The sequence below is a fragment of the Panthera uncia genome, chromosome X (genome assembly GCF_023721935.1).
Source record: "Panthera uncia isolate 11264 chromosome X, Puncia_PCG_1.0, whole genome shotgun sequence".
Lineage (NCBI taxonomy): Eukaryota > Metazoa > Chordata > Mammalia > Carnivora > Felidae > Panthera > Panthera uncia.
Window position 1 is genome coordinate 50,576,236 of NC_064817.1, and position 17,827 is coordinate 50,594,062.

The 17,827-nt window shown below is 37.1% G+C and overlaps 1 protein-coding gene across 1 annotated transcript in view; it reads left to right on the forward strand.

The window, feature by feature from the left end:
- The window catches only part of HEPH (hephaestin), an 82,592-nt gene that overhangs the window by 28,889 nt on the left and 35,876 nt on the right, over positions 1-17,827 (forward strand). Inside the window, exons 12-14 of the mRNA XM_049644674.1 lie at positions 7,586-7,799; positions 9,663-9,802; positions 10,623-10,754. Coding sequence (XP_049500631.1) covers positions 7,586-7,799; positions 9,663-9,802; positions 10,623-10,754 — 486 coding nt within the window. The remainder of the gene's footprint in view (positions 1-7,585; positions 7,800-9,662; positions 9,803-10,622; positions 10,755-17,827) is intronic.

Below are 17,827 nucleotides of genomic sequence, written 5' to 3' on the forward strand. Positions count from 1 at the left end.
ATTTAATAATTTCATTCTGGCACTACATTTGAAAAACATTTGACATAAAGCTGGTCTCCTCAGACTTCTTGGAACTTCATTGCTGGCCATCTACCTGGGATACTTTCTTGGTTAAGGAGAGATGGTGTTAGAAAATCAGAAACAATGGTTTATGGAGATGAAAAAAAACAACAGACACAAATGTTTGTAGTAAGGCCTAGGGTGGAAAACTTGTAAATGAAAAGACTTTCCAGGAAGGAAAGAAGGAAGGAAGGAAGGAAGGAAGAAACAAGGAAGGCAGGCAGAGAAGTCAAAGAAGCAAAAGGTGAAGGGGAAGAAAAAAGACCCTCCTCTCTAGCCTTGATCCCAAAATCAAACCCTATGTTTACTCTCCTTCCTGCAAAATTAGCCAGGCTCCTCAGCCAAGTTTATATGTGTCCCTATGTTTACTCTTACTTTGGATAAATGAAATTATTTTTGTACCCACACAAAAGGAGTCCCAAGGAGGGTTGCTGTAGATGGTTTAAAAACATTATAATTGGTGATATGGGGGGAGAGGGAGTGAATGGGTTTATTAAAGACTTGAAAGGTTACTCTTGGTCCAATATCCCTTAAATATTAGCAAAAGCCCAGACTCTTTTTACCTTTGCATTTTCCAGATCTTTCAAACTCTTTTTTCTTTATGAATAATTAATGAGTAATAAATTGTTGGAAGTGGTAGAACATTTTGAGATAATCTCAATTTAGTTACTTTACTGAGAGGAAAGACAGAGACCTGGATGGAGGGGGTGATGATTTACTCAGGTTAAATACCTTGGCTTTATTTTTTTTCTTACTGTCTTACCCTTTCCCTGTCAAGTTCTATTAATTCTTACTCCTATATGATCTCTTGAATCTGAAGTTTCCTTCATTCTTTCCCTGGGGGCTTGATATCCAATGAAGATTGAGAGAGACGGTTGGGAATAGCTCTCCAAGCCCAAGAAAAAACTACTGAGTTCATGGAAAAGCCAGCACTAGAATTTGGCTTTGAAATTCTAGAGGAAGTAGTAGCAATGGGGATTGGTAAATATACATATGTAATTAAGTAACTTTGCAGATGCCTTAAAAACACCACCATGAAGATTCAACATTTTGTGTACTGGAGGCTTACAGTTATGTTTAACAAACTAGAAAAACAAATCCCCAGAAAAAATGCAGCAAAAGGTTAAGAGTGTTTGATTCCTGTGGGTTTATTGGTGATTTTTAATCCTCTTTTATTTACTTTAAATTTAAATAAGATTACATTTAATAAAAATGAACAGTTGTATTTAAAATATTACCTTGCATACCTCATCTCTTCCAAGACAACTAATGATACTGGAATTTTAATAGACAGGGAAACTGGAAGATAAAAAGCTAGGGCTTGTAATGTCTTATTTCCACCCAATTCATGTTAGATTTCTCAGCAACAAAGAGAAGAATTCATTATTTATTATTGCCCTGTCCTTCAGGGTGTCTTTCCTTTCCTTCATCATTGGAGCTTTCTTTATTCATCATTCCTCTATTCCCTCCTTTTAAAAACTTGTTTTCTTTCCACTGCCCCTTTTTCCTGCCGTTTCTCATTTCTCCTCTTCCTCACCTATCCTCTCTTTTTGTTTTTCTTATCTTTTTTTTACTTCAAATATTTAATAATAAAAATTCTAATTATTCTATTTAAATAAAAATATTTAACAGTAAACAATATTCAACCACATGCTTCATGTTAATAACAAATAATATCATATTGAAAAAAATACAGTTTAATATAGGAAACATTAACCATCAAATTCCTAGAGGATTTTGACCAGAGGCCTTTTTTCTTAGCCCGAGCAATTCTTACTAGAAATGTCACTAAAGGCAAGGTAAACAAAAGCAAACATGAAGTATTGGGACCTAATCAAGATAAAAAGCTTCTGAAAAGTGAAGGAATCTTAAAGGCAGCCTACAGAATGGGAGAAGATATTTGCAGGTGACATACATGATAAAGGGCTGGTGTCCAAAATCTATAAAAAACATATTAAACTCAAAAAACACACACAAAATGACCCAGCTAAGAAATGGGCAGAAGACATGAACATACATTTTTCCAAAGAAGACATCCAGATGACTAACAGACACATGAAAAGATGCTCAACATCACTCATCAACAGGGAAATGCAAATCAAAACCTTGATAACATATCACCTCACATCTGTCAGAATGGCTAAAATTAACAACTCAAGAAACAACAGCTATTGATGAGGATGTGAAGAGAGCAGAACACTCTTGCACCATTGGTGGGAATGCAAACTGGTGCAGCCGCTCTGGAGAATAGTATGGAAGTTACTCAAAACATTAAAAATAGAACAACCCTATGACCAGGAATTGCACTGTTAGGTATTTGCCCAAATTATATAAAAGTACAGATCTGAAGGGTCACATGCACTCCAAAGTTTAGAGCAGCATTATTAACAATAGCCAAACTATGGAGAGAGCCCAAATGTCCATCGACTGATGAATGCATAAAGATGATATAAATATACATGTATATTCTCTAGCTGACTTATTTCACTTAGCATGATACACTCTAGCTCCATACACATTGTTGCAAATAGCAAGATATCACTATTGGTTGAGTAATATTCCACTATATATAATATATAATATTATATATTATATTATTTATTAAAATACATATTATATATGTATTACATATATATGTTATAATACTATATATGGATATATCTTCTTTATTCATCAGTCGGTGGACATTTGAGCTCTCTCCATCATTTAGCTATTATTGACGCTGCTGTAAACATCGGGGTGCATGTAACCCTTCAAATCTGTATTTTTGTATCTTTTGGGCAAATAGTGCAATTGCTGTGTCATAAGGTAGTTCTATTTTTAACTTTTTGAGTAACTTCCATATTGTTTTCCAGAGTGATTGTGCCAGTGCATTCCCACCAATGGTGCAAGAGGGTTTCCCTTTCTCCACACCCTCACCAATATCTGTAGTTTCCTGTGTTGTTAATTTTAGCCATTCTGACAGGTGTGTGGTGCCATCTCATCGTGGTTTTGATTTGTATTTCCCTGATGATGAGTGATGATGAGTGATGTTGAGCATATTTTCATGTGTCTGTTAGCCATCTGGATGTCTTCTTTGGAAAAATGTATGTTCATGTCTTCTGCCCATTTTTAACTGGATTATTTATTTTGTAGGGTTTTGAATTTGATATGTTATTTATAAGATATTGGCTACTGATCCTTTATCAGATGTCATTTACAAATATCTTCTTCCATTCTGTAGTCTGCCTTTTAGTTTTATTGTTTCTTTTCTTATGTCTTTTTATCTCTCATTTCTTTTTTTTTTTTTTAATTTTTTTTTAACGTTTATTTATTTTTGAGACAGAGAGAGACAGAGCATGAACAGGGGAGGAGCACAGAGAGAGGGAGACACAGAATCTGAAACAGGCTCCAGGCTCTGAGCTGTCAGCACAGAGCCCGATGCGGGGCTCGAACTCACGGACCGTGAGATCATGACCTGAGCTGAAGTCGGACGCTTAACCGACGAGCCACCCAGGCGCCCCTTATCTCTCATTTCTTATCCCTCTTCATTTGTTCATTCTTTCCTTCTTTTACTCCCATCTATTTTTATGTATCTTACTTTCTGTCTCTTATTTTTCTTTTTTTTCTTCCATTCTTTTTATCTCTCTTCTTTCTTCTTTTTTCTTTCTCTTTTTTCCTTTCCTTCCCTTTCTTTTCACCTTTTTTCAACTTTTCTTTCTTCCTTTGTTTTCCCCTTCTTTTTTGACTTTCCTTCTTTCCCATTACCCCCCCTTTTTATTCATGTTTCTTTCTTTCTCTTTTATTTATGTCTTTTCTTTCTCCTTCTTCCTGTTTTCTTCTTTATCCTTTTTCTTTCAATCTGTATATATCTTTTATTTCTCTATGTCTTCCTCTCTGTTTTTCCTTAATTTTTAGTCTTCACATCTTATTTTCCTTTTATTTTACAATTACATTTTCACAAAACATGATTAATATGTTTTCTTCCACTTACTGGTCTAGATATAGGGATATGAAGATGAATTAGGCAGCTCATAGTTATTGTGAAATGGAAATGATGATACCATTGTCCCAAGAGCTATGGTAATACACAGCAAGCTATAACAAATTCTGTCTGACTTGTAGAATAAAGCTTTCCTAGAGAATCAGGCCTTCAAACTGAGCATTTAAGTATGAGTAAACTGTCACCCAAAAAGAAAGGGGATGAGTGGTGAAGGGAGCATTATTATAGGCAGCAGGAAGCTTATGATAGTGACTTGGTAGAAGCATCTGCCTGAGAAAGGTTACATAAATTGGTTTTATTCAGTGACGTTCAACTCAAGGCAGTATGCTAAAAAGTGTTTGGAAATGTTTGGAGGTGCTTTTAGTTGTCACAATGACAGGGGATATGGAGGGGGTCATATTATTATTTAGAAAATGGGAGTCAGAGATGCTAAAACTTTATGCAATATGTGGGACAGTCTTAAACAATAAAGAATAATCCCATGCAAAATGTTACTATCAGCCCTGTGAAGGAATACTGAGAAGTAAGGCTTAAGTGATGTAAAGTAGGAGGCTATTGCAAGAGGTGATAAGAGGTTACCAATGGGTGGAAGCAACATGGAAAGAAGGGTTACAGTTAAGGGACATTTGACAGAGAAAATACAGAACTTTTCTGAGGGGCTGAGTAAGAATAAAAGACACCCAAGGTTTCTAGCCTATATATTATACGTTTTGTGGCACCATTAACCAAATGAGCAAATACAGAAACAAGGGCAGAGTAATAAGGTTTGCAGAGATAGTACTCATTTTAAGGCATGTTGAGCTTTACGTTCCTCATGAAATACAGGTGGTGTGGATTTCACAGTAGGTAGTTAGGGGTAGAAATGTAAAGTTTGGGGAGAAAATTTGAATGGTCTCATTGTTCATGTCCATAAGCATGTAAAGTGATAGGAAAGAAAACTTAAAGCAGAAATCAACATTTAAGAGCCAAGAAGGAGAAGAGAAGTCAAAGTAAGGAACCAGCAAATAAGTGGTCAAAGAGTTAGGAGGAGGCTCAGATTCCAAGGACAGAGGAGTACTGAAAAAGTGGCTTGGATAACAATGTTCATATGAAAAAAATTTAGATGATGTACCAGTCCAAAGTCACATGACTTCCTAGAATGTCTTCTATTTGTTTCATTCCTTTCAGTGATCATCAGACTTTCTTCTCCACACCAACCTCTGATCTATGACTTTGGGCAGCATATATGTTTATATATGCATTCATCTGCACATACATTTATTTACTCAAGCGTATTTATCACACATTTTCAATGTGTTAACACTGGGGAATAAAGGTGAAAAGACAATGATTCTTATTCTCAGGAAAGATCCAAAATAAACACATCAAAACCTACATAAAACAATAAAATAAATTTAGATTGGGATATATGTCATGAAGGAAATAAAATACAGTGATGTGATAAAATGATAGGAGCATCATTACTTTAGACAGGATGATCAGGAAGACATCTTTGAGAATGTGATATTTAAGCTAACGCCTAAATAATGAGGAGAAAAGAGCTATATAAAGTTTTCTGAGCAGAATATTTCAAACAGAGGGATAAGCAAGTGAAAATGTCCTAAACTGGGAAGAAGCATGGATTTTCAAGGGTCAGAAAGGTCAGTACCATTGGATTGTAGTAAGCTAGGAAAGTGATTGACATTATATCAGGCTGGCAAGATTCATATTATGTAGGGTCTTATAGACTATACTTAGGAGGTTGGATTGCATTCTTAGTATAAAGGAAGCATTTAAAGTATTGGAGCAATGTGTTCTGAATAATATTCGTTAAGGAGAGCCTCGAATCCTATGTGAAGAATGGTTGAAGAAGGAAGGGGAAGAAGCAGAGAAGAAATTTGGAATACTACTGAGGTTTTCCATGTGATAGATGATGGTGGTTTTGACTAGGGGAGTGAGGGTGAAAATGGAAGGGTAATTTTTGAGGAATAGCTGATAAGATTTACTGATGGAATAGATGTGGGACGGTAGGGGACAGAGAAGAGTTGGGGAGTAGTTGTGGAAAGAAAAGAGTAGATTCTTTCAAGAAGTATATAAATGAGTGAAAAACTCTTTCGTAAAGAGAGGAGCACTTAGTCCTTAACCATGTGATTTAGATATAAAATGAGTTAAAAATAGAGAGGCCAAGAATGTAGAGGTCATTGTGGGCCAGAATAGTCATGGAGAGATTTCTAGAAGAAATGAAACATGAGTTGGGTCTTGGAAAATGAGTGAGCTCTCTTAGGTATTTTGGGGAGGGGTGGGTGAGTACATTCTAGGGAGGGAGTAACAACATGAGCGAAAATTCCAAGATAGAAATGAGATATGTGATAAGGGATGTCAGGGACAGCTTTAGTTGGATCACTAGTTGCATTTGGGACTGGATCATAGTCTGGAGCCACCTCATAGAGGCCTTTGAAAGCCAGGAAAAAAGAATTTGTAGTGATGGGATAGGTAGTGGACAGCAAGGGAAGGAATGATGAAAAAAAAATGTTCTAAGAAAGTCATTTTCTCCTGATTAACATTCTATAAGCCTTAATGTTCTTGACATAGAAAGACTGGAGCTTGATATCAGTTCCAGGCAGCTCTACAACTCTCACATTTAAGCCTGGTATCCAAACCTTTTATTATAAAAACCTAGGTAAGGCCAATCCAAAACCCTCTGATATAAGCATCCCTATAGCCAAGTTTATTGTTTGTTTGTTTGTTTGTTTGTTTGTTTTGGGGGATTCTATTTAATCCCACCTTTATTTCTTTGGTACTTGGTAGAAAATAGAGACACTGGTCAATGAATTGTTTGGAATAATAATTATTACAATTTTATTTTCTTATTTATAACTTTACTTATTAAAATTTACTATGCATTATGCTAAGAAATGTGTAAACATTATTATGTTTAATTCTAAAACAGCCCAGTGAAATAAGTAAAATGACTCCCATTGTACCTCTGAAACATACAGAGGCTTAACTTACTTCAAGTTATATAGCTAATAAATGTCAGATAGGGTCACCAACTATCCCACTTTGCTCAGAACTGAGGATTTTTCACAGAGTATGGGACTTTCAGTGCTAAAACTGGGAAAGCCCTGGGTTAACAGAGAAAAGTTGTCCATCCTGGAGGCAGAGTTTAGTTTTAAACCTAAACAATGGTAGTTTTGCAAGCAGAGCTTCTTAACCTCCGTGCTCATTGCTCTCAATACACTTATAATAATCTGTGGGGTGCCTAGATGGCTCAGGTTCTTGGGTTCAAGCCCCATGTCAGGCTCTGAGCCAGGAACCTGTTTTGGATTCTGTGTCTCCCTTTCACTCTCTCTGCCCCTCCCCTGCTTGTTCTCTCTCTGTATCCCCTCTCTCTATCAAAAATAAATAAACTTTAAAAATAATAATAATATTTTATCCAATGCATAAAAGAACCTTATTTGAAACTACACACTCTCTGCAGTATTCCTAGAGAGAGGCAGGGAATCCCCCAGGCGCTATGCAGGGATATTCAGATTCAGGTTTTGCTCTCTGTTCTTTCTTTAGGGATATTTGAGATTTACTGCCAGGCAGGCAGCCATAGAGAATCAGGGATGAAGGCAATCTATAATGTCTCCCAGTGTCCTGGCCACCAACCTGACTATCATCATCGATACCAGGCTGCAAGAATCTACTACATCATGGCAGAAGAGGTGGAGTGGGACTATTGCCCTGACAGGAGCTGGGAACTGGAATGGCACAACCAGTCTGAGAAGGACAGGTAAGACTTCAGAAAATAAGATATCACACTTTCAGAGACTCTGCATCATTTTACCAATAAGGAGGATACTGAAATTCTGAGAAGAGGACTTATCTAAGGTCACATAATAAGATACCAGGAAATCTGGAAATGGTGGTGGAATGCAGATGAGCTGGAACTCAGCACTTCTTCTATGTTGCAATGCTGTAGGTCTGAAGTAAAAGATCTTATCCACACCTTCATGCTCTTAATCTTTGCCTCTTTTCTTCTGGTAGCTAGTAGTACCTATACCAGAAGTTAAATTTTGTAGAGGTATCACTCAAAAGACTAGACACCCCAAGCTTACCCATCACTTGACAAAATGCCATTAAGCTACAGGCTAAGCTGTATAGCAGAAAAAGCTCAACATAGAGTGCCTTACGTGAGTTATAATTTTATTTCCTGCTCACATACTAGTATAAATATGAACATACCAGAACCAGTAGTTAAACTAATCACTCGTAATACATTCTTTCATCTCTGTAACTAAGATGCCGATTTTTGTTGTAGAGATTCCCAGCTATCACAAAAGGAGAAAGCAGTCCAAGGCAAGCATCACTGTCTATAAGACAATGACCTAAAAGTTGTAGACATCACTTTCTCTCATAATCCATTATCATGAACTTATTAATGTGGCCATACCTAGCTGCAAGAAAGTCTGGGACTTGGAGGTGGTAGATGGTTGGACAAAATGAATGAAGGGGAGGGTGATGTACAAGCGTCCAGTTAAGGAATAAGTAAGTTATGGAATAAAAAGCACAGCATGTGAAATATTGTCAATGATTTTGTAATAAAGATGTATTGGGACAGACAGTAACTACACTTGTGGTAAACATAGCACAAATATATACATTTATCAAATCACTAAGTTGTACACATGAAGCTAATGTAACATGGTGTGTCAACTATAGTAAAAATAAATAAATAAAGCCTGGAAAATATAATCTATGGTTAGGTGGCCATGTGCTCAGCTCAATCTAGGTGATTCTATCATTACAAGGAAGCAGAGGAGAACAGAAACTGAAATACAGTTTATCAATTTCCACTACAATTTTGGTGCTCTCACAACAATTTAGCAACTCTTGCCTTTTATGTTGGTTGTTGATTGTTGACATTTCCTTGCTAAGTTGTTCTGAAACCTAGAAAAAGTGAATTTTCTTCCTTGGGCCTTAGTTTACTCACCTTTAAAGTGACGTGATACAGTTAAAAGAAATTGACTAGAAAGAGATAAGGAGGAAGCGGCAAACTTGAATCCAAGTGCATGATCCCTTGATACCTTCTGGCTGACAGTATAAATGAAGATAAGTTCTGTCACCTCTGGACCACTGATTACACCTCTACCTATCTCATTATCTTATTGTAAATGTCAAATGATAAAATGAATAATAAGGTATTTGTAAACCAGAAAGCATCCCTTAAGGAGGAATCTGTAAAATTCCATTTCCTCCTTACCTCTTCCCATTCCTTACTCTCCAGCAGCAGCAGCAGCAGCAGCAGCAAAAGTTAGTACTCTCCTTGCACCTTGTACCTTGTCCTTTTGTCAAACTGATTCCATCTGAGAAATCACTAAGACTGGAGTTAAGCCCAGGGCTTCTGATTCTTATTCCAGTGTTCTGGCCATATTAATTGTACTAAAAATTCCTATCTGGATTATGGCAAACAAGAAAACATTAATATATACTTAAATCTGCTATCTTTACTGCAGTTATACGACCAATATGGTGGGAAATCTGACATTAGAAGGATTCTATTTGTGATATGACGTTGGGTCTGACTTAGCTTTCTCATAAGTGAAATTAAGGAGTCGAAGTCCAGGTGATGATACCATTCTTTGGATTCCACTAGTTATGGTCACATTTTCCTGAGCAACCAGGATGGACTCCTGGGTTCCAGATACAAGAAAGCTGTATTCAGAGAATACACGGATGGTACATTCAAGATCCCTCGGCCAAGGACTGGACCAGAGGAACACTTGGGAATATTAGGTGAGTTCTTCCTTGTGTTAGAAGTTTATGCTGATCCTAAGGATGCCATGCCATATAAGGACTTTTTTTTTCTTCCAATTAGTTTTTCCCTATTATATAATGGAACAATAGTCATATATTTTTTTTAAAAATCAACCATAAAAATAAGCAATCAAAGGGAGGATTTATTAATTTTGCTGTAACATGAACCATATTTTTCCAGCAATCTCTCTAGGGATGTTTGATTGTGATAGATTTTTTAAATATACTAATGATAGGGGAACTTAGTAACATGAAAGAATAGGAAAAGCACTGTACAGGGAATCAGTATTACCCTTGAACCCAGTTTAATTATTCATACAATTTATTCACTTTTTATGGGCCAATGAGTTTCCTCATTCTTGTCCTCACAGAGAAGAAACCCATTGGCCCTTACAGAGACCCCAACATTTTTTTACTCTGTGCTAAACTCCTTACTGACAATGATTCCACAGAGCCCTGATTACCTAGATCCTTGGGATATTATAGATAATAGATAGATAGATAGATAGATAGACAGATAGATTAGATACATACATACATACATACATACATTTGGGGTGGTAAAATAAGGATAATTGGAGCCACAATTTTCTTGTTGAAGTATCCTCATCCTGTAAGTAGCAGTATCAGTTAAAGGGCTTCTGGATTAAAAAAAAAATGGAACTGGTCATGATTTTCAGTCTAATGACTGAAAACCTTAATTCTAGAGAACTCCTCTGTGTGTCCTTTCTTTAATTCCTTTAGTACCTTTGTTCCAACACTCCACTAATGAGACTTTTCCTTCTTTTGCATATTTTAGGTCCACTTCTCAGAGGAGAGGTTGGTGATATTATAACTGTGGTGTTCAAGAATAATGCCAGCCGCCCCTACTCTGTGCATGCTCATGGAGTGGTAGAATCTAGCACTGGTTGGCCACTGGCTGCTGATCCTGGTGAGTTGAAACACTTAGCTGAAGGGATAAAAGATGTGTAGCACCTCTGCTTCAGCCCTCTGACTTGTTTCTTTTTTTTTTTTAATTTCTCTTTGAGAACTTAAAATATAATATTAACCAGGATAAAGTCACAGCCTGAGTTTGTCTCTATGAAACACTCATTTTCAATTTCAGAATAGGGTACTTAGTTTCACCAAAGAAATGCCTAATATTGATCACACATGGAGCCTTATACTGGCCTTAACCCTGGATACATATTGAGTTTCTCACCCTCTCTAGATCTAAAGTTAACCTTGGCTATAATGTGAGCTTCTAAACATGACTAGAGAGCGACATGTGCCATACCAAAAATTGATCATTAATCTCAGTCATAGATAAGGTTCTTGTCATCTTATTACAGGCTAAGTTATAATCCCATTCATATACTAAGTTTCTAATATTAAAATGTAGGGTGATCATAATCTTGACCACATTATCTTCCATTCATTTATTCATTGAGTAAATGCTTTCAGGCAGCCTAGTTGGTGCAGAAACAATTTTAGAAGTTATGGATGCAGTAGGAAATAATACTTGCTCCTACCTTTACAAAACAGGCAATTATTATAGACAGACAAATAAACTGGTAATTATAATTCTATGTTTTATGTGTTAATAAGAGTTCTTAAAGCATGCTGGAGAGGTATAGAAAAGGCTACCTAGGGAGGGGGACTAAGATAGCAGGGTAGAAGGAGGACTAAAATCTCCTCTCATCCCTTGAAAAAAAAACTAGATAATTCTCATATTATTCTGAACACACAAGTGATCAATCTGAGGATGAACATAACAAACTGCACAAATAGAGGGAGAAAAGAGGCCACATTGAAGAAGGTAGGAAGTGTGAAGACACAGTTTGGGGGAGCAACAGATTGCAGTTGCTTCAGAGGGGAGCAAGCCCTGGTTTCAGGGAAAGGAACACAAGAGTGGAGCACATAGGATAACACACAAGGAGAACATTTCCCAAGGCCACTGGTTGGGAAAATTAGAGGGGCTGGTTTTTGTGAGTTCTTGTAACCAGCGGTGCTTGAAGACTAGGGTTTTAAAGGTCATTAGACACCTAAGTCATGCATGGGGGGAGACTGTTCACTCTTCTTGGAGTGCATCTGTGAGAGGTGGTGTTCACAGAGATGCCTCTCTGGGTACAAAAGAGCTTGCAGGTGCCATATACTTCCTCCACTCCTCAGTATATGAGCAGAGCCCAAAACTGGCTGCCTAGCCTGCTTGCTCCAAGTTCCATGCCCCTGTGCTCTGGTGAAACTGATCTTCTTGGATTAAACTACACCAGTACCAGCATGGTAAGACCCTCCTAAAACCAGCAAGGGCCCTGGCATACAACACATTCCTAAAGTTTGGAACTTTAAAGGTCAGCAGGCTTGGTTGGAATAGAGCCTAGAGGGCACTGAGCTACTACTGTAGAGAAGGAAGGAAAACAACTCAGACATGGATAGCATGAAAATGGCCATCTGAAAAATACCTGAGATGCACAGGGGGGAGATTATTCACTATTCTGGGAGTACTTCCCTGAGAATATCAAGCCTGAAGACCACTCTTCATGGACAAAGGAGATGGCCAGCACCATTTGCCTCCCCACCCTTCAGTGTAAGCACAGAATCACCTTCAGTAAACAGCACAGTGCTGACAGTGCCTGGCTAACCTACTTACACCAAGTCCCACAACCTGCGCTCTGCCAGAACTGCCTTTCTCAGTCAAGTTTGCCTCAATCTGGGACCTTTCACCAGAAGACCAGCAGAAAACACCATGCACACTATGTCTCTGGACCAGAGGGTTCTACAACATTTCAGTTCTAGTGGAAGTAACATCAGTTCTCATTTAACAAGCAGACCAGTACACACCTAGTTAAAACTCAGCACACTCTGGCCAAGGTCCAAACCCTGCCCAATTCAGGGAAGGAGAGCTTCTGCGGAGGATTGGCCTGAAGGATAGAGCAGCCAAAACACAGCATCAGTGTGCACGCAGCACACACCAAGGACACTCCCTAAAGTTCCAGGATCTGGACAGTATATGGCCGCTTCTTCATAAAGCCATTACTCTCAGTAATAGAAAACATAGCAGGCTTATCTAACACAGAGAAGAAGACAGCAACTTAGACAAAATGCCAAGATGGGGTAATTCATCCCAAATGAAACAAAAAGATAAGGTCACAGCCAGAAACCTAATTGAGACAGATGTAAATAATATGCCTAATGGAAAATTTAAAGCATCAATCACAAGGATAATTCTGGACTTGGTAAAAGAATGGAAGGCTTCAGGGACGCTGTTAAAGCAGAGATATAAGAGTTACAAATCTGTCAGAAATTGAAAGCACAATAACAGATTCAAAACAGACTAAGAGTAATGAACACAAGGATGGAAAATGCAGAGAAATGAATACATATAGAAGCTAATAATGAAGCTGAACAAAAGAAAGAATTACATAACACAAGAATAGACTTCGTGAACTCAGTGACAACATCAGACATAATAACATTTGTATCATAGGAGTCCCAGAAGAAGAAGAGTGAGAAAAGAGGGCAGAATTTTTATTTGAGCAAATAATAGAAGAAAACTTTCTGAATCTGAAGGAGGAAACAAACATCCAAATCCAGGAAGCACAGAGAACTCCATCAAAATCAACAAAAGCAGGAAAACACCAAAATACATTGTAATTAAATTTGTAAAATATTAGCTATACAAAAAAAAATCCTAAAAGGACCAAGACAAAATAAGTCCCTAACTTACAAGAGAAGACCCTAAGGTTAGCTGCATATAACTCAAAAGAAATTTGGCAAGATAAAAGGGCATGATATATTCAAAGTGATGAATGGGAAAAATATGCAGCCAAGAATAGTCTATATAGTGACGCTGTCATTTAGAATAGAAGGAGAGATAAAAAGTTTCCCGGACAAACAAAAACTAAAGGAGTTCTTGACCACGAAACCAGCCATGGAAGAAATATTAAAGAGGACTCTTTGAATGAGAAGGAAAGATCAAAAGTGACAAAGAAATAAGGATCAGAGAAAATCCCCAGAAACAATGACAAAACAAGTAGAAAAAAAACAAAAACTAAAGGAGTTTTTGACCACTAAACCAGCCATGCAAGAAATATTAAAGGGGACTCTTTGAATGGGAAGGAAAGATCAAAAGTGACAAAGAAATAAGGATCAGAGAAAATCCCCAGAAACAATGACAAAACAAGTAGAAAAATGGCAATAAAAACAAACCTATCAATAATTACTCTGAATGTGATACCTGGGTGGCTCAATTGGTTGAGTATCCAACTTTTGATTTCAGCTCAGGTTCTTATCTCATGGTTCATGAGATCAAGGCCCACACCAACCTCCATGCTCATGGTGAGGAGGCTTCTCAGAAGTGCGACCAATTTCTGTATATTGATTTTATATCTTGCTACATTGCTTAATTACTGTTATCAGCTCTAACAGTTTTTTGGTGGAGTCTTTCAGGTTTTCCATGTAGAATATCATGTCATCTGTGAAGAGTGAAAGTTTGACTTCTTCTTTGACAATTTGGGTGTTTTTTATTTCTTTTGTTATCTTATTGCTGATGCTAGGACTTCCAACACTATGTTGAACAACAGTGGTGGGAGTGGATATCCCTGTTGTGTTCCTGAAAAACTGAGAGATTTCCCCATTAAGGATGATATTAGCTGTGGGCCTTTCATATATGGCTTTTATGATGTTAATGCATGTTCCTTCTATCATGACTTTCATGAGGGTTTTTATCAAGAAAGGATGCTGTATTTTGTCAAATGCTTTTCCTGCATCTGTTGAAAGAATCATATGGTTTTTATCCTCTCTTTTATAATGTGGTGTATCACAATGATTCATTTGTGGATATTGAATCAGCCCTGCAGCCCAGGAATGAATCCCACTTGATCACGGTGAATAATTTTTTTTTAATGTACTGTTGAATTTTGTAGTATCTTGTTGAGAAATTTTATATCCATGTTCATCAGGGATATTGACCTGTAATTATTTTTAGTGGGGTCTTTGTTTGGCTTGGAAATCAAGGAAATGCTAGCTTCATAGAATGAGCCTGGAAGATTTCCTTCCATTTTTTTGGAATAGTTTGAGAAGTACTGGTATTAATTCTGCCTTAAATGTCTGGTGGAATTCCCCTGGGAAGTCCCAGCTTTCTTATTTTTCAGGAGATTTTTGATATCCAATTCAATTTATTTGATGGATATGGGTCTCCTCAAATTTTATATTTCTTCCTATTTGAGTTTTGAAAGTGTGTGAGTGTCTAGGAATTTGTCCATTTCCCCCCCGATTGTCCAGGTTGTTGGCAAGTGATTTTTCATAGTATTCCATATATATTTTTTTGTATTTCTGTGCTGTTGGTTGTGATCTCTCCTGTTTTATTTGTGATTTTATCTATTTTGGTCCTGTCTCTTTTCTTTTGAGAAGTCTAGCTATGCGTTTATCAATTTTGTTTATTCTTTCAAAAAACCAGATCTTGATCTGTTCTGTTTTTTTTTAATCTATGTTATTTATTTCTGCTGTAGTCTTTATTATTTCTCTTCTTCTCCTAGCTTTGGGATTTATTTTTTTTTTAATTTTTTTTTCAACGTTTTTTATTTATTTTTGGGACAGAGAGAGACAGAGCATGAACGGGGGAGGGGCAGAGAGAGAGGGAGACACAGAATCGGAAACAGGCTCCAGGCTCCGAGCCATCAGCCCAGAGCCTGACGCGGGGCTCGAACTCACGGACCGCGAGATCGTGACCTGGCTGAAGTCGGACGCTTAACCGACTGCGCCACCCAGGCGCCCCGCTTTGGGATTTATTTGATGTTACCTTTTTAACTCCTTTAGGTGTAAGGTAAGCTGTGTATTTGGGACGTTTCTTTCTTCTTGAGATAGGCCTGGATTGCACTGTATTTTCCTCTTAGGACTGTGTTTGCTGCACCCTAAAGGGTTGGACTGTTGTGTTTTCATTTTCATTTGCTTCCATATATTTTTTAATTTCTTCTTTAATTTCCTGGTTGACCCAGTCATTCTTTAATGGGATGTTCTTTAACCTCAGTGTATTTGAGGACTTTCCACATTTTTTCTTGTGGTTGATTTCAAGTTTCATAGTGATCTGAAAATATGTGTGGGATGATCTCAGCCTTTTTAATACTTGTAAATGGCTGTTTTATGACCCAGTATATGATCTATTTTGGTGAATGTTCCATGTGCACTTGAGAAGAATGTGTATTCTGCTGCTTGAGGATGAAAAGTTCTCAACATATCTTTTAAGTCCATCTGGTCCAATGTGTCATTCAGAGTCATTGTTTCTTTATTGATTTTCTACCTAGATGTAAGTGGAGTATTAAAGATATTAAATATAAAATTATTAAATTAAAATTATGGTTTTATTTTATATACATTTTTATGTTTGTGATTAATTGATTTCTATATTTGGGTGTTTCACATTGGGGGCATAAATATTTATAATTGTTAGCTCTTCTTGATGGATAGATCCCTTACTTATGATATACTGTCCTTCTACATCTCTTGTTACAGTCTTTGTCTTTAAATCTAGTTTTTCAGATATAAGTATGGCTACTGCAGCTGTCTTTTGATATCCAGTAGCATGATAGATCATTCTCCATCCCCTCACTTTCAATCTGCAGGTGTCCTCCATTCGAAAACTAGTCTCTTATAGTCAGAATATAGATGAATCTTGTATTTTATCCATTCTGAAGTCCTATGTCTTTTGATTCGGGAATTTAGTCCATTTACATTTAGAATGATTATTGAAATATATAAATTCGGTGTCATTGTATTGTCTATAGGTTTTGTGCTTGTGGTGATGTTTCTGGTCCTTTGTAGTCTTTCCACTCACAGAGTCTCCCTTAGGATCTCTTTCAGTGTTGGTTTAGTGGTCATGAACTCCTTTAGGTTTTGTTCATATTGGAAAGCCTTTATCTCTCCTTCTATTCTAAATGACAGTCCGGCTGGATAAAGGATTCTTCACTGCATATTTTTCCTATTCAACACATTGAATATTTCCTTCCACTCCCTTCTGTCTTGTCAAGTTTCAGTTGACAGGTCTGCTAGTACCCTTATATGTCTACCCTTATAAGTTAAGGTCTGTTTGTCCCTATCTGCTTTCAGAATTCTCTCTTTACTTTGTATTTTGCCAGTGTCATTATGATGTGTTGTGGTGTTGACCTGTTTGTGTTGATTTTGAAGGGAGTTCTCTGTGTCTCTTGGACTTGGATGCCTGTTTCCTTTCCCAGATTAGGGAACTTCTCAGCTATAATTTGTTCAAATAAGCCTTCTGACCTTTTTTCTCACTTTTCTCCCAGAACTCCTATGATATGGATATTAATTAATTTCATGGACTCACTTAGCTCTCTAATTATCCTCTCGTAATCTAGTAATTTCCTTTCCTTATTTTCAGCTTCATCATTTTCCATAATTGTATCTTCCATTTCACATATTCTCTCCTCTGCTTATTCCATCTTCACTGTCACTGTATTAGTTTATTTTTCATCTCACTTATAGCATTTCTTAATTCACCTTGACTATTTCTTAGGTCTTTGATTTTTGCGGCAAGAGATTCTCTGTTGTCTTATAATATTTTTTCAAACCAAGCTATTAGTCTTATGTCTATTATTCTAAATTTTTGTTCAGATATATTATTTACATCTGTTTTGAGCAATTCTCTGGCTGTTATTTCTTCTTGATTTTTTTTTTTTGAGGAGAATTCTTCCTTTTCATCATTTATGGTAGGTTTATGTCTTTTACATGTTTTAATAGCTTGTTATATGTCCTGCACCTGCAAGTACTACTATATTAAAAAAGGGCCATACACTCTACAGGGCCTGGCACTTCAGGGAGAGTTTTTGGAGTGTTTTGCATGCACTCTTATTGCCTTTTGGCTGCTCTATCCTACTGGTCAGTCATCTACAAAGCTTTTTCTTGCTTGTAGTGGTGGAGTGTTTGGACCTTCACCCAGGTGTGGTCTGATTTGTTTATTGAAGTAATCCGTTGCATGGGGAAATGCAGACAAGGTGGCTTACTCAGCATAAC